Here is a 23,973-nt window from a genome sequence, read left to right as displayed (position 1 = left end):
GGATGCAGGCAAAATGCAAGACTTCCATGAAGAACCAAACAGAGGAACCCTCAGAGCAAATTAAGCACCACATGGTGTGGAAAATCAGAACTATTAGTTGTGGACAGAGAAGTCAGAACTAAACTCCTGACATATATAACTTCAGCAATTACCTCTGTCCTTAATTTCATCCCACAGAATATGTCAAGCATAGTATACCCAGGCTTTTTAGATTACCAGGCTCATGGAAAAAGAAATGTTTTCATATGCAGTTCCAGGGGTAAGAAGAGGCTATCTATAGGAAAAATAAATTGCAGTTCTGTCTTGTGGAACTGAAATTTTATTCCAAATAAACTACAACTAGAAGCTGTCCGCAAACAAGGGAAACCTGTAATTACTTGGCTTTCCCCAATCTGAATAAAATAATTTTGCTCCCAGAAGTAGCTTTACTGGTTGGGTTAAGATAACTCAATGTAGAACCACCCTCCTCCTGAACAGAACACCTCTGCCTTGCAATAATGGCAGAGATTGAGCACAACTATTAAGATACATAAAAAAAATCTCAAGGGAATTCCGCACAAGGTAGTTCCAAAGAAGATGAGATTTCATGCCTTCAAAACAAGGTAGTCGTAGGACACATTAAATGCAGATCTGCAATATTTTAGAAGACTGGCTTTTAAAGTACAAGAGTGTGCAAGCATTGCTGTTCTCATAAAGGCAGGTGGGCTCACTGATGTGTGTCCATTCATCCATTTGGAAGTGGGTCACAGCAGCAGCTGATCAGAACAGTCATTTTCTTCCACCATCAAAGCAGAAAACCCTTCCAGAGGAGACAGCCATCAAGGGAGTTCACACTCCTTACATGGGAATATGGAAACCCAGAAGGATGCTGCTTGTGAACACTTCAAATGCAAAATATTAAAGGCAATGGGCACACTTGGGTATATTATCATTCTAAACACACATCCCTCCAAGTACATACCATGTCACAGCCTAAACTGCAGGAGACACCAGGACATTTCAGACCTTTTCTGAAGGGTTAAGTGACTCCATTACATTTTTCATACCTTCTTGCTGGCTGCAGGAGAACCATTCTCAGAGAACATTCAGACTGACACTGCTGTATGCGAGAGCTCAGAAACAGCAAAGTAATTCTGCTAAATCTTCCATAAAAGCAAACCAATGAGAAATAGCAGTAAAATGTTTAATGCCTGCAATTTATTGTATACATACTCTGCAAAATTTATATGCATTTGGTGTGTGCTAAAGTATACACTTCCTTGACAGCACCAGAAAGCAGATAAGCTATGTACGAGTTTTTAACCTGATTTTGTCACATTGTGTAAAAAGACACTGTGCACACATGATATCCCCAAAGGAAAAAATCATTGGTTAAAATTAGAAGCACCCTTATTTACACACTAACACTTTAATATTGTATCACACCCACTCACCAAAATAAATAGAAGTACATTCATCACAATTTAAACACCAGTCTCTCCATATATTTATTTTCTGACATGTTTTGGTCTCCAGAAATAGGCTCTATCTAGAAATATGTATCAGCTACTAGATTATATTACAAAATGCAAAAAAAAAAAAAAATAGAAAATTAGTTTTCCTGGACAATATTTTGGGCTTTACACAAAAATAAATCCAGATTTCCATAGAGATCTCATATACTTCTTGAAAGATTTTTATTTTAAAGCACAGCACAGAGTTGCACACTAAGGCTTCCTGTGATATGCAAAACCCTGGCCTCCAGAAGACATTGCTGTAAAGTGAAATACAGCTCAAGTGTAAATACAAGACATTTTCAAAAAGTAGTCATCAATAGAAAGTGCCCTTCATCTGATTTAGCATTAGGAGTAAAGAAGTAGCTACCTTAATTGTGCAATCAAAGCCAGACCTGGAAGGGTTTTATGAAAAGTACATCATTTCACACTCTCAAGTTTAAGGATATAGAATCTGAGATAGCAGAAACCGACCTTTTTATCCTCCTACATTCATTATTTTTTGACACAATTTAGTAAAAAGGCACATTGTCAAACGGTGAATTAAAAATCTAAAAACCAAACCAGAATTTCCTTAAATAGAATTAAATCATTAGCTGAACATCCAATCCTGATAAACCAGTGTAAGCATTCTTCCAGTTTTTCTTCACCTCAAATTCAGATGCACTTTGAAAGTACTGAAATACTGTCATTAGATGAATACTATTAACCTGGCAAACAGTAAACAGGGTTTTGGATACAAGGTCAGGAATTAAAAAACTAGTTTAGTTCCTTCCTAGCTGACATACAAATATGCGAGCACATTAAAAGCCAAACATTTGTATAAAATAGGAAACCCATCAGCATCCCATGCCAATTATGAGAAAGTACTTCTTGACTGTAAAATTACAAATGTGTCCTTGAATAATTTTTCATATGAAATAGACAAAACCTAAGCAATGATCACTGTGTCAAGAAAGTTATACAGTGTCTTAGGGAGGCTAGCAGAGTACATTCCAGTCACCATCTAAATGACAAAGTGCTTTACAGATTAAGAAGTTTAACTGCTCTTGCATGGTTAAATAATCAGAAAGTGGTGAAATAATCAGTTTTTACTTAACCTGTATTTGTCTGAAATGCAGATTTCTTTCCCAACTGAACCAATTTCAACTTAACATATTTCTTTTGCTTCATAAGAGACTTTTTTCTCCCCAGCCAGACAGGAAGTTGCTCACAGATGATATAGCTGTCTGGGTTGATGGACCTCGAGTCTTTCTCCAGCTAAAAAGAATAAAAATGTACAAACCCAGAACTTGATCATGGTCCCAAAATCCATTGTCCTGAATGGGCAATTCTAGAAACCAGGAAATCTCCAACAGGAAATCTGAGATGGTCCCAATGCAGCAGAGAATACAACACACTTCTAGACAGTAAGGTTACCCTATCTTGCATGGTCTCAAGTGCATCTACTGAGAAACAGTTTTCATTAGTTAATAGAGAAAGTTAAAACCACAGAGGAGCAACAATGGTATCCTCCCCTGGGCTCTATGTTGGCCAATACTGAGATAGTCTAGAGAATCCATACCAGTAACCTACATCAGTGTTTTGCTGAGGCAGTGAAATGGTACACCATTGATAGAAAACATCGTAAAAAGGCAAAACTGTTTTTTCTTACATTAAGAATCAGATGTTTAAACTTCAGGAGCTTCCAGACCTGTTCCTTACAGGTTGCTATCTGAACTGCTTCCTAGAAGCAGCACTGTTAAGAATAGCCCCGACAGGAAAGGTTTTTTGTTGTTTTTCCACAAGGTAATTTTTCCTTTTTCCCCACCCCCAACCAACACCCAAAGCCCTTTTTCTACTTTTTAAACCTATTTCTAGCATTAAAACATAATGGCCTGAAGCAGCTGAAGGCAGATGCTACCAATGGAGTCCTGGAGCTTGAGGCAAAGCTGAGTAGTGACACTGGTGAGCTCTGAAGGGCAACTTGGGGAAGTCCAAGTAGATGCAACACCAGATTTGAGCTTCAGGTCTCAGTGCAACTCCTGTCAACTTACATAAACCCTGTGCTAATTGTAAACAAATTCAGTTACTGAAACAAACAGTCTTTAAATGCATAGTTAGAAATAATGTGCAAATATGGGCATTAAGGTAAGTAACTGAACTAACTCTCCTGCTATACATATTTTAGGTTTTTAGCTTGCTGAAATCAATCACAAGTATTAACTAGTTAACATGATGTTAATACTGAAAAGCTGCAAATGCATTCTAACAGAACTTAATTCTGATGTTCTTTCTGAACAGTAAAACTAATTAGATAAATGACTGCTTCACATTTTAAATAATTTAACCATCGGATGTTTAATGCAAGAAAAAACACAGTTTGTAAAGCAGCAGAAGCTGTTAAACAAATCTGAAGATTTACAAGGCAGGAGAAGAATTCCCAAGCATATGCTTGAGCCCAAAAGCACAGGTTACATACAAACACTAGAAATTTCTGTTTTCAGGGTGTGTGTTTCTCATACTGAATTAGACTGGCACTGGAATTCCAGACACAGCAAAAGCCAAGATAATCTTTTGGCCATATCCATCACTGCACAGTTTGCAAATGACACACACTTTTCTGTTTAGAAACAAAGAGGTTCAAATTATTTTCATGGGTCCCCAAATCTAAAGATCTGCAGCACTTTTTTGGTTTAAACACCTGTGGGCTGTGGCTGAATTTACACCCAAGCTACTGCTGTACAAAAGATAACATTTTAACACTTTGAGGCTCAGGTTGGGAGACAGGGCGGAATACAGAGCAATCTCTCCAAGTCTCAAGAAATAACAGGGAACAAGAATGCTATTTCTTTCTTTCAAGTGAATGCAAAATTGGTTTACTGGTACGTGGCCAACAATTCCAAGTCAGTGCATAGCTAGTCAATATTTCTGCTGGCATCTTGAACTGGTTTAATCAATGGAAACATCTATTAATTTTATTCCATTTAATATGCATTAGTGCATTAATTTCTTCATAAAAAAACAACCCTGGCAAGTATTAAAAATAAATATCTTATTTAGGTCAAGCTAAAGCCTTGCTTTTCAGTACTTTAATCCCTTTAAATATTCTTTTGCCCTCTAACAAGCAAATGGAAACTGAAGTAGAATAAGAGATGTATGGATGCAGAGGGGAGCAGAAACATGAACAAAGTCAACACCATAAGTCAGTTAACGTGTCCTCAGCTTCTTGGACTGTCTCTTGCGTTTCAGTTCTTCTTCTTCCCGTCTCAGCTCTTCCAAGTCTTCCTGAACACCGAGTCTCAAGCTGCCAAACAAGATTAAATCCTTTACACTGCTACTCAGGACACTCAAGGTTTTACTTCTACATGCCCGAAAAGCCATGCTAAAAGTACTACAGCTGATTTGAAGAATAATTTCATATCAGCTCTTCTCTAATTATAGAGTGAATGCAGCCTTAAGAAATCAAGAGTTTTTAAAATCATAAGATCAGAATCAAGTATTTCAAGGGAAAAAGACATTTATAACTTCTGTCAAAAATAAAGATTGTATAAAAAAATTAATAAATACATAAGGTCTTTTTTCTCCCAAAAAGCAGCTACTGAAACATATCCATTGAAAAAATAAAATTGAATTTAACTCAAATTTCTTATCTCCACTTCCTTTATGCAACATGTGCAGTTAAAAGTGAGTCAGGAATTCAACTCTGTAAAACCTCACTCTAAGATGTCAACAGTTTGGTTAACAGCAATATCACTTTAAAATTCCATTTATTTCTCCTAACTCCACTTAACAGACTATAGCTTTCCATGAGTTGCAGATATTCCTCAGGTGTCAGGAGGAATAAGGACACTGACTACAACTTCAAAGGTGCAAGTTTCTAATGTTCAAGGCACCTTCTGAATAACCATACAGAACCAAAGAATCTGGTGACTCCATGCATTCCAATATTTGCATTTTCTATAGAAAACCCTTATAGCTTTCAGAAAGTTTGTCCCATCACTCATTTAAAAACAAAGAATCAGCTTATCTCATAAGAATTCTGTAGGCCCAAAGGCCAAAACCAACATGAAAACATCATCTTCATAATTTAAATCACTGACTATACAAGCTTGTCAGCATACTTTTTATACTTCTATAGAAATAGACACCCACACATGCATAGACAAAACCAAAGTTTCCAGACCTCAAACTAGCAGAATACTGTAATGCTTGGGACCAATTAAAGAATTTGGAATTTCAAATAAAATGTGTAATTAAAAAAATATTTTTGAAATTAATTAGTTTTGTTTTTTATTAGTTCTTAACAAGCAAGGTTTGTGATAGATAAGGACATACATGACTTACTCAGTGTATCCACCACTGGCTGCATGAATTCCATCTTTTACTTAAGCTTTCTTATAAAAAATTGTAAGGCTTGCTGTTAAAAGCAGAGCGGATATTTGCTAGCTTAGCCCTATGACTTCAGCAAACAAACTTTGCAATTTGCACCCAAGTCCAAATCCATGCATACCTCCTAGCTTCTTCTTTCTGTTGCTCTCTCCAGCTGCTCTCCATATAACGTAAGGCATAATCACTTTCATCTTTGTACCTGAGAATTAAATATCAGTTTTTAGCACATTAAAAAATAGGTAATGAATTAATATCCCTTCTTAGGAAGAATAATTACTTGTTCTACTGCTTGTTCTTAAAGTTGTTACTTCTCTTACCTTTTCCGGTCATAGCCAAATATTTCCCGAATATGTTTTGATATTTCTTCTTGAGGTTCCCCTTCATCTTCAATGAAGTCATCCATTTCAGAGTCATATTCATCATCATCATCATCATCTTCTATTTGTCTCTTGTAACTAATAGGTGGTCTTCCAAGACCTAAATGACAGGAGAGAACAAAATCATTAACTAATAACATGTACATAATTTTAATTTAACAGTACTTCTCCTTGCTATACCTTGGGCATAGCCATTTTCTGGGCTTCAAGGTGGAAAACTTCTGCCTTAAGTTAACCAGCATTTCTCAGAAATTCAGCCAGAGGAAATACTTCCTGAGTTGTGCTAGAGGAGATTGCCTATCAGGATCAGCAATGGCATCCTGAGGAAGGCACTCAGCAGATATCTCTTCTTTGCTCAGGGCTTTCCAGGCACTTATTCACTACTCACTGCTTGCTCCTGATCAGAAATAAGTTTTTAGAATGGCTTGTCACTGATAAGATAAATCTGCCAAAACACTGAAATGTAAAGCCTGTGAGTGATTTTTCATCTAGCCTTTCAGGCATCTGTTATTTAAGACACTACAAAGTTTTATAGACCAACTATTAAGCAGTGCTGGAAGCAAATCCTTGAATTCTTTTCCTTCTAACAGCATTCATCTACCAATATCCATCACAGGCTGCTTAGTATTTTTTCATGTGATACTTCACACCTGTATTTCACACCTTCACTTCTGTATTTCAAAAATTATGAGCATAGGTAAAAATAAATAAAAACAATGAAAAGCTGCTCTATTTAATTTTGTTTCAATTATTAAACTGTTCTTATCTGAGTTTCACTTGGGTTTTTTCCAGTTCTTCTCCCCGCTGGGGCACAGGGCATGCATGCGAGCAGCTGCATGGTACTTAGTTGCCAGATAAACCACAACAGTGAAAAAATGCTTTGTTCTATAAATGCATACCTTGTGGATGAAGCACAGGTCTATGCCCTGGAAAAGGTCTCATTCCATTCATCTGTCCATTGCTAGGTCTTGTGACGAGGTTTTTAGAAGAAATGGTTTCTGACACGACAGTACACTTGGGTTTCACAGCTGTGCCCGGGCCGCTGCCTGGCCGCGCAGATCCTGCACTTGTGCTGATGCCCGGCCTCCCTGGGCCAGTGCCCAAGCTGCTGCCTGGTCGCTTGGCTCCTGTGCTTGGACTGATTCCTGGCCTTCCTGGTCCTGTTCCCAGGCTGCTGCCTGGTCGCCCTGGTCCTATGTTTGTGCTGCTGCCCGGCCTTCCCGGTCCAGTGCCCAAGCTGCCACCCGGTCGCTTAAGTCCCACGCCTGAGCTGCTACCCGGTCGCCCAGGTCCTGTGCTCGAGCTGCCTGTTGGCCTTCCTGGTCCCATGCCTGACCCACCTCCCGTTCGCCCAAGTCCCGTGCTTGAGCTGCTGCTGGGCCTCCCAGGTCCTGCAGCTGAGCTGCTGCCCAGTCGCCCAGGTCCTGAGCTTAAACTGCTTCCTGGCCTTCCCGGTCCCACGCCAGAATTGCTGCTTGATCGCCCTGGTCCTGCACTTGAACCACCGCCAGGATGTCCAGGTCCTCCTTTTCCTAAGCTGCTGCCAGATCGTTTTGCGTTGGAGTTGATTCCATGTTGAAGAGCTGCAGGTTTTCCTGGTTTTGTGTGGGCAGACTTTTTCAGGCTGGATTCTTTCGCAGATGGCATTTTCTGAGCCCCATTGGCTGTGGGTTTTGAGGGTGGCATGTGAGAGTTTGAGCCAGACTTTCTAATACCATTGACAGGTAATTTATTATGACTGCTACTAGTAGAGCTTTTTAAGGAACCATTTTGTGAGTTTTTTTCCATTTGATCAAGTCTGGAAGAAGATGATGACCGTGGGTGTTTTTCAGTCAATGCTGGTGCTTTGGATTTCTTATCAATACCACCCACAGAAAGCGACAGACTGCTTTTAGATGTGGAATGTTTATCTACTGAGCTTTTATTAAGTTTCATGTTTACAGATGCTTTTTGAGAAGACAGTTTTTTTGAAGAACTGGATATCGCTGTAGGCCTAAACTCCTTCTCACTTTTCTTATGCATTTCTACTTTTTTGTTTTTGCGTCCCAAAAACTCCCTCTCTCTCAATTCTTCTGCTGTTCTGGGCCTCTCTTCTATCTTTTTCACTTGTTTTATTTCCACTGGTTCATATTGTTTCTTTTCAGCAAGCCTCAAGAGCTCTGCAAAATTCAGAGGTGCTGGTGCACTTTTGGGAGGTGCCTTTGGTTTCACTGCAGCTTTGGATGGTTTCTCTTCATATTCTTCTTGCTCATGCTCAGATTCTGTCTGACTGTATTCAAGTTGCTCAGTTTCATCTTCTGTTGCATACTCAGCCTCTGGGGCCTGAGCAACATTCTCACAAACCCTCCTCTTTTTAGGCTTCTCTTCAACAGGAACACCATTATAGCCATAAAAATTATCCTTTGTTCGTGAGGCCATAGCTCTTGCCTTTCTGTCATGTTTCAGTTCAATACGCCTTGCCAAGAGCTGCTCTTTCTTCCTTCTTTCTTCCAGTGCTGCAAGAAAATCAGGAGAAAGATATGCAAAAAGCACTACTTTTTATTTCAATATTTTCCAAACTAACAAATCACTTCAGACAGTAACTTAAGGATATCTGTCTAATAGCTATCCAAAACAGACAAGAAAGTGACCCCAGGTCTGCCTGGGGTCAGCTGCTGTGTCAGCTGCTCCAACAAAGTTGGGCAATTGAGTGAAATGCTGTTCTAACAAAACCCATTAAGGCTTTCTGAGGGAAGCAGCTTTCCAGGATGCATGAAAATTGTGGAGAACCTTTGTATAAAAAGGTACAGAAGTTATGGGATCTCTGCGTAGTGGAGGGAGTTCTGAGACTGAGCAAGAGAATCTTGAGGCACTATACAGAACTTACTATCAAATGTTTAAGGAAAGTTGAGGAAGGGGAGGGAGTAAGAGTATTGGGGGGGATAAGAACTGGAAAATAGCCTAAGTGCATGTGTGTAGAGGGATATAGGAGAGACACAGAAGCAGCTGAACACAGATAAACAACCAGCTGGTTGTTACACAAGTCTGATAGAACCCTCTGCCCTATCTCCACAGTCTGTCCTATATCCTTACTGTTCTGGTTTAGCTGTTTTCTGCATAAGTATGCTCTCTATCTTGTGTCTGTGACCTGCTGACAAGAGTCAGGATGAACTAGCTAGTGAATGAGACATCTAAATACCAAATACTGGACAGACCAAAGAGTAGGGGTTAAATACCAAAAAGATTCAGAAAACGTAAAAATTCGTAGAAAATTGATTGGGCCACTCATGCTTTGGGTGCCCATGAAGGTACCATTCCTTGTCTGTGTTATTCTACTGTCAAGGGCTGTGACAGCACAGTGTGTGCCAGCATGCTCCATGTGGAATTCATGCTTAGTCTTGCTTCTGGCTGGGTCTGCCAGAAGGGTTAAGGAAGAGACTCATGACTGGTCCAGGAGAGGAGGAATAACCTGGGCCATCCAGTCCATCAGATTTGGTTACCTTTAACAAAACATTAACATCAGTGATAGTATAGGGATAAAATGTTTCTAAAATCATGGGATATTCAGGGGAGTTGGAAGGAAAGGTTGGGCCTGGTAGGCCCTGGGAAGATGTTAGGGTAGGCCCTGGGAAAATGTTGGGCTTTACTGGATCATGCAAAACTGCACCTGTATAATCATTTAATGACTATGATAAACGATATGATTGTTAAATGTGATGATTGTTTGGTAATTGGATATGATTGTTTAATCGTAACACCAGAAGCAATGCAGTACTAATTTATTCCACAGACTATTTAAAGGAAGCATAAAAGTGGAGAAATCATGTCTCAGACTCTTTAAAACTCACTGTATTGATACACTAGATTAAGACAGAACAATGGCAGCTCTTTCCATTTTTCACACAGATGAACTTTTCAAAGTTAAGCTAGTGAAAGTTGAGATTTTTTTTGCTTTTCACCTTAACTGCTTTAAGCCATAAATCCTGATGTAGCTGAATAATGTTTTAATCCCTTCAGAAAGCAAGATAATGTCCCTAGCCCTTCCTTAGTCCTAGCTTTCACTCAGCATCAGGTCTATGCATAAATTCCAGAAACAGATGTGCAGCTGTGTTTGCAAGAAATTTGAATAAGGTGTCAAATAGCAAAGAATAAATGAAAGTCTCCCATAGTGTACTTTTACCTTTTTTTCTCTTTTCTTCTTCTTGCCGTCTGAGAAACGCTTGCACTGCTGCAGACTCTACACCCTTGACTTTGGGAACTTTTTTGGGAGGACCAACAGCCAAACTGTATCTTTTCTGCAAAGAACAAAGAAATATGTCAGAAGAGTTAAGAAATGTAAAAAAAAAATCAGTCTTTAAAACTGAGGAGTTGCATAACAGTCCTGTACTTGACTTCAGCACAGAGACGGTACAGAGTAAACAATGAATTCCCACTGAAACTGAGGGTTGTGCTGGATACATTTGACTCACGGCTGTACTTTCAGGCTGAGCAACCAGCCCCAAGTCCTTGGAAGAGACTTGCAAGCTAGAAAGTGCCAGGTCCACGGGAGTAGAGGTATCTTGAAAAATGTTTTGAAAGGTGGTTTTATAACCATCAGAAGAATAAGATAACCAAAGCCCAGAACAAGATATCAGCACTAAGACAAAGACATCTGTCTTGTCTATACCATTAGACAACTACTTCACCCTATAAATACTGCCATCAGGATGAGCCCGATTTGAGCTCTGCCTGAACTGCAGCTTAACCGGATGCCAGGTGACCCCTTGAGCAGTGATGCCTCTCAGGGTTAGAAATTCCTCACCTGGAATTAAGAGATCCTTCCTTACCCAAGGTGGAAAGATTCCTTACTCATGACATATCTTCAGTAGGTGACAGAGGATGTTGCATTAGTATTATGAAATATTACCAATCCATCCACCCCATATTATTACAAACACTGTATGGATAATTCCATTAGATATATACCACTGGCCAAGCCTGAGACTAAGAATGGATTCAGCCACTCCAAACTGAGTTTAGAAAGCAAGGAGTCCACTCAGAACCTTGTGTCTCAACAAGACTGTGCTTCTTGCTCTCTGCATTGCCAGTCCCTGAGAATTACTCTAAATGAGCTCATAAATGAATGAATTTGAACTCAGTCGTCTTTTTTGTATGTTTCTTCTATTAATTAATAAGATGAACCTTGCAATAAACTTTATTGAACTTTGTCAAACCACTGTTTGAATAGTCAAATCATCATTTTATCTCAAAACACATTGCTGCCTGTCTTTTGAGTGAGACACATTCACATGGATACATCCACAACATGTGAACACATCCACAAGAGGACTCACTCAGCTTTTGGAAGGAATGAACAGGAAACCAGGAGACAGGTAGGGAAGCAAAGTAAGTGAAATACACTGGACTAATAAGGAATGCAAATGGTAAAAGTATTTCAGTTCAGCCTTAGTCTTTGACCAAGAGGAATCAAAAGCAAGCTACAGCCCAAGCTGCCAGAGTCAATTCAATTCCAGACTGCAGGTTTACAGCTCCATTTTCAACTTGCTTGTAAACACTCATTTCAGTTTCAGGTTACCTAATTCAGCAAAAATAGATAAATCAAGTAAAAAAATTGAATTACTCCAAAAGTTGGAATGAACTTCACCAGCATAATTAATAGGCTGTAAAACCAACAATACTGATTTTAGTTCCTGCTGGCACTGACCTTAAACACAATACTGTTGTACATCAAGGAATTAGTGACCCACACACCAGCTGACCTGAAACTCTACTTATCACCTGAGATCAGTGTGACCTCAGCACTAACTGTGACAGAATACACAGCCCCCACCTGGCAATTACAGCACTTGCACTTGGTGTAATTTGCCAGGAGAAGAGAAGGCTCCAGGGAGATCCTGTTGCAGCCTTTCAGTACTGAAAGGGAGCTTATAAGAAAGATGGGGACAGTTTTTAGCTGAGACAGTAGCAATAGGACAGGGGGTATTGGTTTTAAACGAAAAGAGGGGAGATTCTGACTAGAAGTTGAGTGGGACAGTGAAACACTGGCTCAGATTGCCAGGAGAGGCTGTAGACTCCCCATCCCTGGAAACATTCAAGGTCAGGTTAGACAGGGCTCTGGGTGACCTCATCTGTTTAAAGATGTCCCTGCCCACTGCAGGGGAGCTGGACTAGATCACCTTTAATTGCTCCTAGTCTGTGATTCTACATCTCATTATATCCTGAGGTGAAGCTGCATGTTTTCATATAACATCCTTTTCCTTGGCAGAGGAAATGATAAAATGTGCTATTAACTTCCCAGGACATCCTGCAAAAGCTCTGAAGACTACAACACTGATTACATGCACCACAGACAGGATTTGCACAGCTTGCCATGCTTAAAAGTCCGTCCAGTACTGTTCAGCCTGGGGTTCCAGCAACTGAACAGATGTAACGTTATCTATGCTACCCCCCTTTTTGCTTCTCTTTTAGCCAATAAATGTTACTTAAATCAATGTTAAGTGCCCAAGTGCCTCTTACTGGGTTCTATAACAACCACTTGCACTAATGTTCAGGCACTGCCTTTCACAAATGTACTAGGTTGTGCCTGAAATGGGGAAAAGAATAGAAAATTTTTTTAACTTCTTCCCACAAACAAAATACAGAAGAAAAAACAAACCAATGAGAGAGACAGTTGCAAAGGTAAATACAATAGAAGGCAGTTAAACCCAGAAGCAGAAGGAAAGCAGCATACATTTAGATATAAAAGAAACCCCAACCCAAAACTGAGGTTTGAGAGGGTGGGGGTTTTTGTTTATTTCAGAAGTAAGCCAGTAGATTAAAATCTAAACCAAGATCTCCCACATGAGACATTAAGATTCTCACCAAATGAAAGATGTGAAAAAAGACCCAAATAAAAGCATCACTAAAGAGCCACACAAGTCAGCATTTCTATAAATGTCTTTCTGTCCTCATAAAGCCTTACGAAACTTAACTAAAATAATCAAAATAAAATATCTGGTAAGGAAACTTCGATCCAAATGTTGTAGAAGCAATAATCAGGCAGGCTGTCATAACTCCTCATAAACATCAATATCACGCAATGGAAGCCTTCATTCTCATCTGATTCATTGATCAGCAGCACATGAATAGATCCTTGGATTACTTTGATTACTAACATGCAAACCCATAAGTTAGCTTGAATATGCAGGCACTAAGAAGCACGGTTTGGAGGCTCATTTCTAAGCTGCATCCAAAACTGGCTCCAAGAAGGGCAGCTACAATACCAGCCACCTGTAGTCTCCTCGAGCAGTTTCTGAAATGACCAGAGCACAATTACTAAGGTGCACCATCCACATACATTGCATATTAAAACCTGCCATGTCACCTCATCACATTAAAGATGTGCTACAGCCACGCTCATTTACTGAGCTTCACCTCTCTGCAAGGAAGTTTACCACAACCTGAGAACTGATTTTGTTGTTTGCACCAAAAGTGTTCCAGGACTTGACTGCTCAGGAAACCTGAACTGCCATGCAGCACTGCCTCTCAGCTTTTGCTCAAATGTGGCCCATGGCTCTGTGTCCCAGAGAAATCAGGTTTACTCCATTTGAACTGGAACAGAGAGGCAAAGCAAGCCAGGCATTATCAGTCAAAATCCTGTCAGAAACAGGTTGAAGCAAATTAGTACCTTAGAAATTATTTGCAGTAATTTGTAGTATAACTCAGTATAATGACGTCTCTGTAAATTATCTTACAAAGTTAAGCACATCATGTTTTGCCATTAGTAACCTAATTTGGCAAAGCTTCATTTAGTTATTCCATTTCAACTGTACCCTCAGTTTTGAAAACTCTGTTTTAAAAACTGTGTAGGACTCAAGCATCTTTTCCAGCCTAAATGATTTTGTGCCTAAGGAGCACCTTTGAAAACTGCTAAATAGCAGGGACAAATGTAGATTGATCTATTCTGTTGGGAAACCTTATAAATAATTAAAGTGATGGGGAAGCAGTTTTCAGGCTTTGTTTTGCTGCACTGTGACCAACAGCCCTATCCAGGAGCAGGTTTGTAAAGCAGCTGGACAGACAAGCTCGTTTCTGACTGCTACTAACATGACAAATCATGCAAAATTAAAATTTCCAATCAGTAGCATTTCTTAATATTGACTAACAACTGAAAACACAGCAAAACAATTCATAAATGAATACCCATTTTCTGTACTATTGCTGATACAAGTCTTGTTCACCTCCATTCAGTAACAGCATAAAATAACCTGCTGAACCATAGCCTTTCTAAAAGCACTGAACCATACACTCATTCTGCAAACACTAATAAAGTGTTTTATATGCAGTGCAAATGAATATACATCAGACTGCAGGTAAAGCAGGCAAAATAAGCCAGCACATGCCACTATACCATCCAAACAGCAGCTGCACTATTCTGGCCTTTAATAACTATTGCTAAATTGGTTAAATCAACAGAGGAATAGAAGTGTTTAGCCTTTAGGAAAGAGCAGGTCATGCTGTTCCCAGAACACTGCACTCCAGCCATAAACAGTGACTATTTGCTGTGAAGTCACTGACTTCCTTCAAAGTGTGGCACATGATCCTGATAGAGTTGTAGCTACTTTGTCGTCAGCACTCAAATACCAAATCTTGGACTACAGAACAGAATTTATAGAATATTTGCAGACTTTTTGGCACCCAAATGAAGCCCCAAGGGGCCTACACGAAACACCAGTGCCAGCCAGAAGTAGCAGTAGTAGTAGTATTGCCTTTAACCACGGTCAACATTTACACAGGTGGCAATGCAAGCCATCAATTCTGCCAAACACAATTCTCAAGTAGAGCACCTGTGCAGCTCAGTTACTGCAACAGGCTTGCACATGCAGTGCAAAGACAATTCCACTTGTGTTATCCACTGCAGGCAACTTGCAGGGGCTCTCACAGCCTGGGGAGATTCTTTTATTTGCTTGTTTTTCACTAGCATGTTACAACACTTTGCCTGTTCTTCACAGATCATTTCTTCCTTACCATTTGCCAAGATATGTAATCTTCTCCAATGGGAAGTACCAAATATTCTTCAGGGTTGTCTTAAGTTGCAATGCAAGATGTAACCAGAAGTATATATTCTATCACCATCTGTTGAAACCAGGTGGGGCAGTGTTCTTTATCTCTTCCACGACCCATCCTCTGTCTGTGAGATATCTGCTGTAAATGGGCCGTTGAGTCTCACTGCATGGCTGATAAAATTACATCATCCCACTGTGAGATATTCCACCCAGGGGGAGGAGCCAAGCATTCCCACCTAGATAAAAACCTGAGATTTGGAACACCAGGGGAGCCTTTTCCCACTAAATTCCCAAGGGAAGACCAGGCCCATCTACACCACCGCTGGGCCTTCAGAGAAAACCTACACCCTTCTGTAGGATAATTGCTTCAACAGAACCACATCTGTCCATCTGTCACTGCAGGAGGATTGCAGCCACCATTTAACCAGACTGCTACTAACATCCTGGCCAACAGGGCATCAAGTTGTATTCTAACTCTGTCAGTGTTTTTATGTATTACTGCATTTTTATTTTAATTTTCCTAGTAAATAATTATTATTCCTATTCCCATAGCATTGCTTAAGAGCCCCTTAATTACAAAATTATAATAATTCAGAGAGAGGGGGTTTACATTTTCCATTTCAAGAAAGGCATCTGCCTTCCTTAGAAGACACCTGTCTTGTTAAACTAAGACAAGGGTATAATTTTCTGAGAACATCAAGAATGGTTCATCCGCCCCATACATCCTTGTTTGTGTCACTCCTCTCACAGTGCCAGTCCCTCAAAAGGCAGCTTTCCAGATTGTAAGTGGCCATTTGTGTTCACTGCCCAGGGGCCTCTGCCCTTCATCCTGAACTGGTATTTCCAAAGCTTCTGCTACAGGTTCACCATGGGGCTCCCAGCAGCTGACTCTGCAGTGAGACTGTCTTAGAATACACACAGGGCTTTCGCAACTGCTGCTTTCAATTTCTGGTTGTGACAAAGTAAATAGTAGGTAACAAGCATGTTTAAATCTGCTTCACTTCAGGTTCTAACAACTCCTACCAAGAGAAAGATAAAACGCTCAGCTGATCAGCTCACACTGTTCTCCTCTCCCAAAACCAATTCAACAGGTTCATACCTTTTATTCCTAAAAAAGCAAAAATTATTTTCTTCCAATTTTGCAACTGCCACCACAACACCCAAGTAGAACCCTTAGCTGGGAAAAAAAAAAAAAGCAGATTTCTTCTATTAAAAGTTGCTTCACACAGAAAAACCACACCCCATACCTTATGCATTCCTTTCTATAGTGGCATTGTGGTCCCCATTTTCATCGGCTTTTGGGGAAAAAAAAAAAAAAAAAAAAAAAAAAAAAAAGAGAGAGAGAGGGAGACCGGGAATAGGAAAAAGCTGAAAACTTTACTAGCCGGCATTTAAACCTCGACAGTCTGGAACTTTACTATCAGGTCAGTCAGGTTGAGAGCAAAAGCCCTCCTCACCCCTGCCAACACTTCACATTGTGTATCTTGAATTTCCCTCCTGTGGAGGCTGATGTAATCCAAATAAGTTTAGCCCTGTTTTAAGCACACAATAAATACACACACATCAATCGATGGGAGTCTGGTCCCACAGCAGCAATCTGCACTTCACAGCCATTCCCATTATTTCTCATGCTGGGCCTCTCTTGCCTGCGGGCAAACGCTCGATAATTTGTAAATTAGAATTCGATGGGTAGGCTCTATAACTCAAGGTCCTCTGAACAAACTCTGGGATTCTGTTTGTATTTCACTTTACCAATAGTGAATTCCTCCTGGGCTACTTGTACCTGTCAGCTTCACTGGAGGCTGCTTTGTATCAGTCCAACTTACAGTGAGACCTCACAAGTGCTGACGTGGATGACAAGCTCTTTCAGTTTTGCGTCACCTCTTTGTGGTTAAATTGTACCGTATTTCTGTAAATTCTGTGCACCAAAGTTTTGCCCTCAGTTAAAAAGAATCAGGAGCAATATGAGATGTTTATACTGTCATTAATAGCTTATTAGAAACTAAGGTGAAATAAAAAAATTACTTGGTTCCAACTGCCCTCAGGGTTTTTTTTTTAAGCTGCAATAAAATTTCATATTTTAAAGAATAGCTACAATAAAAATATCTGAAAGTGCTTCGTCATGTCATGTGAAACACGTGGCATAGCACAGTATACCAATTTCACCAAAAAGAGTGCCACAACCTATTTAAACCTCTCTAAAGTCAACATTAAATCTCATAACTGCTATCATGTCTAGTCAAAGCAAGACCACACTGAAAATCTAATGAACTGCTAATATGAACACAGGTAACAAAATACAGCAATGAACCCCCAATGGAATATTAGAGGATTTATATCTACTCAGCAACTGCTGTGAAGATGATTAGCAGCACATCATTAATAGCTTAGACAGGAGTTCATATATGTACTGTTTTATTTAGAAACAAAACCTCATGCACTTAACAGGGCACCAAAAGGCTGATTTCAGCACTGTTCCTTTTGAATCTGGATTTCCATAGGGGGATGAACAAGCAGATTCGTTTTTACAGGGACATGATGTAATATCTGCTTTATCCAGGCCCCTCTTTTACAATACAAGGCCACATTATTTCTTAGAGTTTTTATGTAGTTTCCACTTTGAACTAAACACTACCTGTTATAGTGTGTATATATATTTACATATACTTTGAATATACACTACTTGTTCATGTCACTGTTTTTCATTACAAAAGGCATGGAACATTTAGTTAGGTGCACTGTAAAGCTTAAAACAAACTTCTCAGAGAGAAACTCAGAGGATATGCTCGTTAATGCAGGAACTAACTTTTCTGGAACCTGGTAATTTTATACACCAGTAAATGTATAATTAGTCTATACAGTGTTTTTAATAAAAGTATTTAAAAATAATTATGTTCTTCTTATATAAATGCATTTAACATACTAGCTTTAATACAGTGGAGTTGTTTAGATGTCCAGTGATTGTAAAATCTCCATGGGCTCTCTTTTAAAGCCCAGCAGCTGCAAATCGCTTCAAGCAGTGCCAAGTGCAGCTCTGCTTTTGCTCAGAGACTGGGGCCAACTTCAGAGTTAAAAGCTGCACCACTAATGTGCTAAACCAAACTGTTTCAACTATGGATTCAATTGCACTCTCACTCCATGAGTTAATCAGGAATTGGCAAATCCTAATGCTGCCTTTACTAAAAAGAGTAGCTAAACCCTCATTCATTGCACAAGAAGTAGGATCCCCTCCCTCCACCATCACATCCACAATGGAGATTTTGGCAGGCATTTCATCAATTCATCATCATGGATTAAAATTTGTGGCAAAATAAGTAGTGGCACACACAGTAAAGCTGCATGGGGAAACTGAGAACATAAAGAGAAGCTTTAAACATTTAAAATAATAATTATAATAACCCAGTGACTACTAAGTGAAACAGCTTAAGAAAAATCTAATGGGCATTTAAATATCCTAAAGTATTACTGCATTTGTTATTTTATTATTTATGTTATGAACCAGATTCCTATGTAGGGTCAGAGACAAATTAAATGTGCCTAAATACAAAAAAGTTGATTTTATAAGATTTTTAAACCCACAATGGAATCTGATTAATTCCACATCTACCATATGGTCGGTACATATTATCAAATGGTCACGCTATTAGTGAACATTACCAAAGTTTTACTAATGATACAGAGACACTGAAATATTCACTAGTTCTGACACCACCAAAATGAAGACATTGTACAATTGAGAGTATGGCTTTTTTCTAGTTTTTCCACAGTTTTTGCTAAAAACAACTATCCCTCATTTACACTGGGGTTAAACTAATCATAGAAACAGAACTCTGGCAACTCTGTTGAAGAGCAAACAGTGTGTCCCCGGCTGGTGGCTGCTAAGGAGAAAATATTTTTTATAGTCACGCACGACTTATAACTGGGGTCCTCCCAGAGGAATGAAGCCCAGGATATGAATGTATGAAAAGGCCACGTGCCCTTCCTCCTGCCAGACTTCATCCAGGCAAGTCAGTGGGTTATTGCACACGGAATCCACGTTACGGACAGCTTGAACCAGAACACAAACTGCTGAAGTACAGACCTCAGAACAATACTAGCAATATACCAAAAGCCTTCCGCCAATCCTCCCCACAGCGCTGTTACACGCTATTCCTTCGCGGCGCACACAGAGCCCTCCTCAGACACCCAAAACTTGTCACTTTGTCTCCGACTCGCACTTGAGACGTGGCAGGCTCGCGTTTCCAGAGTGAACAAAAGGACTTAGCCGGCTTTTAGCCACTGCCTTCCCCCGCACCACGGCTCTGCTCCCGGGAGGGATGTCGGCACTGCCAGCCCGGGGCCAAGCCGCGGCTGCCCGCTCCCAGCCCGGGGGTGCCGGCACCTGTTGACAGAAGGGGCCCCGCTCGCCCCCTCCCCGCACACAGACGGCTCTCAGCCCCCAGGCGGGAGCAGCCCCGGCCGGCGAGGCGAAAGGCCCGGCAGAGCCCGGCGGCGGGCGCTGCCCGGGCAGGGGCCGAGGCGGTCGGGGCTCCCGCGGCCGCGGGGCCCTCCCCGGGCCCGACCGCCACCGCGCCCCGGCCCCGCGCCCCCCGGCAGCCCCAGCCGCCCCCGAGCTCACCGGCACCGCGTTCAGCCCCTGCTGCTCCGAGGCCATCACGAGAATGTTGTGGAAATCCATGGCCAGGCCGGAACACGGGGGGCTGCGGCAGCCGCCCCGCTCGCACTGCCCGCCGCCCCCCGCCCGCTCGGCCCCGCTCACTTCCGCCCGCTGCCGCCTACCCTTTATATAAGCTCGCCTGGCGCCGGCGTCACTTCCCCTGTGGCGGAGCCTCGCCACGGGAAACGGGGCTGGACGAGGGGAGGGAACGGCGAGATACGTCTCGGGAGCCCCGCAGGACAGCAGGGCCCGGAGCAGCGGCGGGGGCGGCCTTTTGAGACCCCCGGGGCAGCCCCCGCCCGGCCCGGCCCGGCCCGGCGCTTCTCGCCGCCCCCCGCTCACAGCTGCCGCCGGTGCCGGGGATTGTCCCTCCGCCCACCTCGGCTTCGCCCCTGAAACGCCTTAGAGAGAGGCTGACTGCGAGGGCACGGAGTGACGGGACAAGGGGGGATGGCTTCAAACTGACAGGGAGTAGGTTTAGAGTAGGTGTCAGGAAGAAATTCATTACTGTGAGGGTGGTGAGGCACCGGGACCGCTTGCCCAGAGTAGCTGTGGTTCCCCATCCCAGGAAGTGGTCAAGGAATGGTTGGATGGGGCTTGACACAATCTGGTCGAGTGAAAGGTGTCCCTGCCCACAACAGAACTAGATGATCTTTAAGGTGCTCTCTAATATGATTCTGTGATTACCACCCCCGACCTCGGGATGTGGATGTGTCAATAAAACATCAAAAACTTGTACTTCTTTTCTTCCCAATAGCAACTCTTCATTTTTCAGTGACAGTGAGAATTGGGGTGTTTTGAAAGGAATAACCCTTTGGGGGCAATGGCCAGTAGCTCCAAGCACACCCTGACACCTGCCCCTGTCCCTCCTGCATTCCCAGCTGCCAGCTCGTCCCTGAGTGGACATCAGCTAGGCAGAAACCCTGTAACAAAGGAGGAATATGGATTAAGTTTCCTCAGCAATCTTTCTTGGCTTATCGAGGCTTCAGAGTTGGTGCTTGGCTTGTAGGGGTGTCACAGTTGCTTCAGCAGTGTGTTCCCAGTTGCAGGAATACTGCTGGATAAACAGGGCTCCCAAGAGCAATGCTGACCAGCAGAGTGGCCAAACAAAATGCTCTGTGTGTATGTTCAAATATTTTTCTAAGTCTGACAAACCAGAAGATTGTGCATGAACACCAGCTTACTGAAGATTTCCCTTGCATTGGTTACCAGGTCATTTCCTGGATCTGTTATCTGAGACCCATCTGACAAAAAATCCCCTACTCCACACTGCTTCTTCTAGAAACGTGGACGCTGAAAGGAAGCTTTTTTTCCTTCATGTAATCCTTCTTTAGCATAAATTCTTTCACACTGCTAGTACTTGACAACTCTTCACTCTCCCTTCTTTCCTTCCTTCCTGCCTGCCTTTTCCAGTTTCCCTTTGCCTCTCCAGTGCCCTCACTTTTTTGTCATATCTGATATTCCCTTCTGGGCATATCATATAAGTCACATTGCAGCTTGGTGTAAAGATGCCCAGTGAAGCCTTAGCTGATGGGAGGGACAGGACAATTTATCTGAGCCAGGCACTGCCCCAGTTAATTTGCAGGGCCTTTGTAGTTCTTGAGCTAAAAGAGATCCAAGTTGTTCCTTTAATGCTTGCTCTGGTGTCTCTGCATGGCCTGAGTCTGTGCAGGGTGGACAGTCCTCCTGATCTACCACTGCTTTTTCTTGGGACAGTCCAGATTTAACCCCTTATCCTGTAAGAACTTAATCGTTCTCTCTTTCCCCCTTTTTATTCTCATCTCCATTTACTGACTTTTTACTTCTGACTCAGACTTGATCACCTCTTCTGGTTCCTGCTCTCTTTGTATTATGATTTTCTAAATTTTAAGACTTCCTAGTGTGGCTCTCTTCACAGGCAGTTAGTGGCTCATCAATTGTCATCCCATTTTTGGCATTGTGTTTCCCTCTGTGCTACTGTCTAAAAGGTTGTGATGCTATTTTCTGGCAGTCTTATCTGCTACCTCATCACTGCTGTGCTGCTTTCATCAGAATTTCCCTGCTCCGGCTTGAATTTCTGGTATCTCCACTGTGCCCTTCCTTGAGAGGCTTTTAGTATGACTCAGGTTCCTGTATGACAACAGTACTGACAGAGCAATGATTGCTCTTTGACTTTTGTGCGTGCTCTCTTTGGTCCACGTTAGAGTTGGCAGGAACACTTGGCTAAATGCAGACTTCATACTGCTGACTGCGATCCTCAAGAGGAGTGGAGGAAAAATCTCTCCCTGCATCTACAAGCAGGCCAGGGAATGGCATTGCAGCTGCAGTCTGTTGCATGTCACTCTTGGGAAACCCTTAACCACAGTTGTTGCCTTTTCCTGTAAATGACGATAGTGTGACATCACATCCCTCAGCAGAGGGGATTTACCTCCGTGTTTCTCCAGTGGGAGAAATAATAGCATTGGGTGGATGCATGCTGTGGGCCTTTTATGGGGCAGTAGCAAGAGATGCTGAGCTGTGCTGGGATTCCCAGACTGCCCCCGTGGCATTTAAACCCAGCTCTAGCACAAGTTAGATGTCAGCACAAGTGCCTTGATGTGGCCCAGCCTCTTCTTCTGGCAGACATCCTGCAACAAATGGGAACCTCTGTGCTGTGTGTGCCTGTACCTCTGTCCTCCCTGTGCCTTCACTTGCTTCCCAAATTATCTTCACTCCCACAACCTCTGCACGCGTTTACAATGTGATTAACTGATCCAGACTACGCTTGCCAGGGCTGCCCAGCCCAGCTAGTCTGTCAGCAGCAAGAAAAGAAACAACATTCTGCCTTTAAACCAAGCTGATGTTTTTATAAAATACAAACCATGATAGAAAATGCATCTTCCCCTTTTTGTAACTCTCTGATCTGCCTGATTCTGTGCACGATTGACATCACCCTAGCTTTGAAAGAATTGTAGAAGTCTAAGAATTTAAACCCACATCTTTCAGAAAACCAATGCAATACCTCTCAGATCTTCCATCTCTCCTCTCAAACCTCTGATTTGTGCTGTTGAAGAAGTTTGGACAGATTTGTTCTTTTTCTGTGTACATTTTTAAGCAAGAACTTGGCTAAGTTTTATTTTTCTTGAATACCTTCACTTTTGGATATTACTTATGACTAGAACTGTTTAGAAAAGACTTAGACAATATAAGACAATATTCCACCAGAAAGTTTCTGCAAGTTTTTAATCAGCTGTGCTCAACAATAGCTCAGCCCCAGCCATGCACAGTTCAGGCATGTGACTAATCCTATTAACTTGAAGTGTATTATAGTGTTTAAAGGATTAGAGTCTTAATTACAGGCCATCTGCAGAGGTCAAATATCAAAGGCTGTTCAGAGCCTGAGTTTTAGCATTTTCTGAATGAGTAATATTTGTGTGAGGTCCCCTTTCCCTTTTTCACGCAGCATCCTTTCTGCTGGAGAGTTAAATAGATGCTCTAATATGGCATTTATTAACTAGGCTGAATCATCCTGATGTCCAACAGTCAAGTCTCCAGATTATCAGCTGGTTAGACATTAGCAGGGCTGCCATATATGCTCTAAAGAAGTTTAGGACTTGGAGAACATGGATTTGAACAAATCAAGTTTGCATAGCATAGTGCCAGTCTACTTTATGGCTGCTTCCGATTTGAATTATTAATCAGTAAGACTTTTTTCCTTATGATATGTTAAACAGAAATGGAAAGGAAGAGTCTTGGAATGATAATTAGCTGATCTTGACAGTGTATAACTTAGACATCTAACTCAGATGTATAAATTATGGTCTTTGGCTCCAAACAGGAATATCAGAAAAATAGGGACTGAAATTGCCTTCTTCCTCCCAGCCAAAAAGCATGATCAATTGCATTAGGTAATTTCTGACAGACACTTGTTCAATTTGCATTTGAAACCCAGAAACCAAGGCTGACATTCCCTATATTATTCTCTCACTCTTTTTTCATCCACACCTTGAGAAAGTAGTTTCTTACATCTAACCCAGATCTCTGTTGTCCACTGAGCCTTTTCAGCTGATGAGAAGAAGATTGTCCTCTCCCTT

At 41.6% G+C, this 23,973-nt stretch overlaps 1 protein-coding gene and 1 long non-coding RNA gene across 3 annotated transcripts; both read right to left on the bottom strand.

Annotated features, from left to right (window-relative positions):
* Window positions 1-1,178: 1,178 nt before the first annotated feature.
* On the bottom strand, window positions 1,179-20,185 carry SPTY2D1 (SPT2 chromatin protein domain containing 1). Of its 2 annotated transcripts, none has more exons than XM_068194024.1 (6): window positions 20,044-20,185; window positions 10,401-10,515; window positions 7,141-8,736; window positions 6,182-6,341; window positions 5,986-6,063; window positions 1,179-4,779 (listed from the first exon to the last, which is right to left on the bottom strand). In XM_068194024.1, the coding sequence occupies exons 3-6, from the start codon at window positions 8,657-8,659 to the stop codon at window positions 4,683-4,685; spliced, it is 1,854 nt and encodes a 617-aa protein (XP_068050125.1). In that variant the 5' UTR covers window positions 8,660-8,736; window positions 10,401-10,515; window positions 20,044-20,185; the 3' UTR covers window positions 1,179-4,682. The 2 variants fall into 2 exon arrangements, with proteins under 2 accessions (XP_068050125.1, XP_068050124.1); XM_068194023.1 differs by lacking the exon at window positions 20,044-20,185 and adding an exon at window positions 19,883-20,034.
* Window positions 20,186-20,660: 475 nt separating this feature from the next.
* On the bottom strand, window positions 20,661-22,665 carry LOC137476037 (uncharacterized). The gene is made up of 2 exons (XR_011000207.1): window positions 21,925-22,665; window positions 20,661-20,844 (listed from the first exon to the last, which is right to left on the bottom strand). It is a non-coding gene; the product is annotated as an uncharacterized lncRNA (long non-coding RNA).
* Window positions 22,666-23,973: the final 1,308 nt, after the last annotated feature.

The sequence above is a fragment of the Anomalospiza imberbis genome, chromosome 6, assembly GCF_031753505.1.
Source record: "Anomalospiza imberbis isolate Cuckoo-Finch-1a 21T00152 chromosome 6, ASM3175350v1, whole genome shotgun sequence".
NCBI lineage: Eukaryota > Metazoa > Chordata > Aves > Passeriformes > Viduidae > Anomalospiza > Anomalospiza imberbis.
Note: the sequence above shows the minus strand (reverse complement) of the source record. Positions and strands in the feature narration are given on the sequence as shown.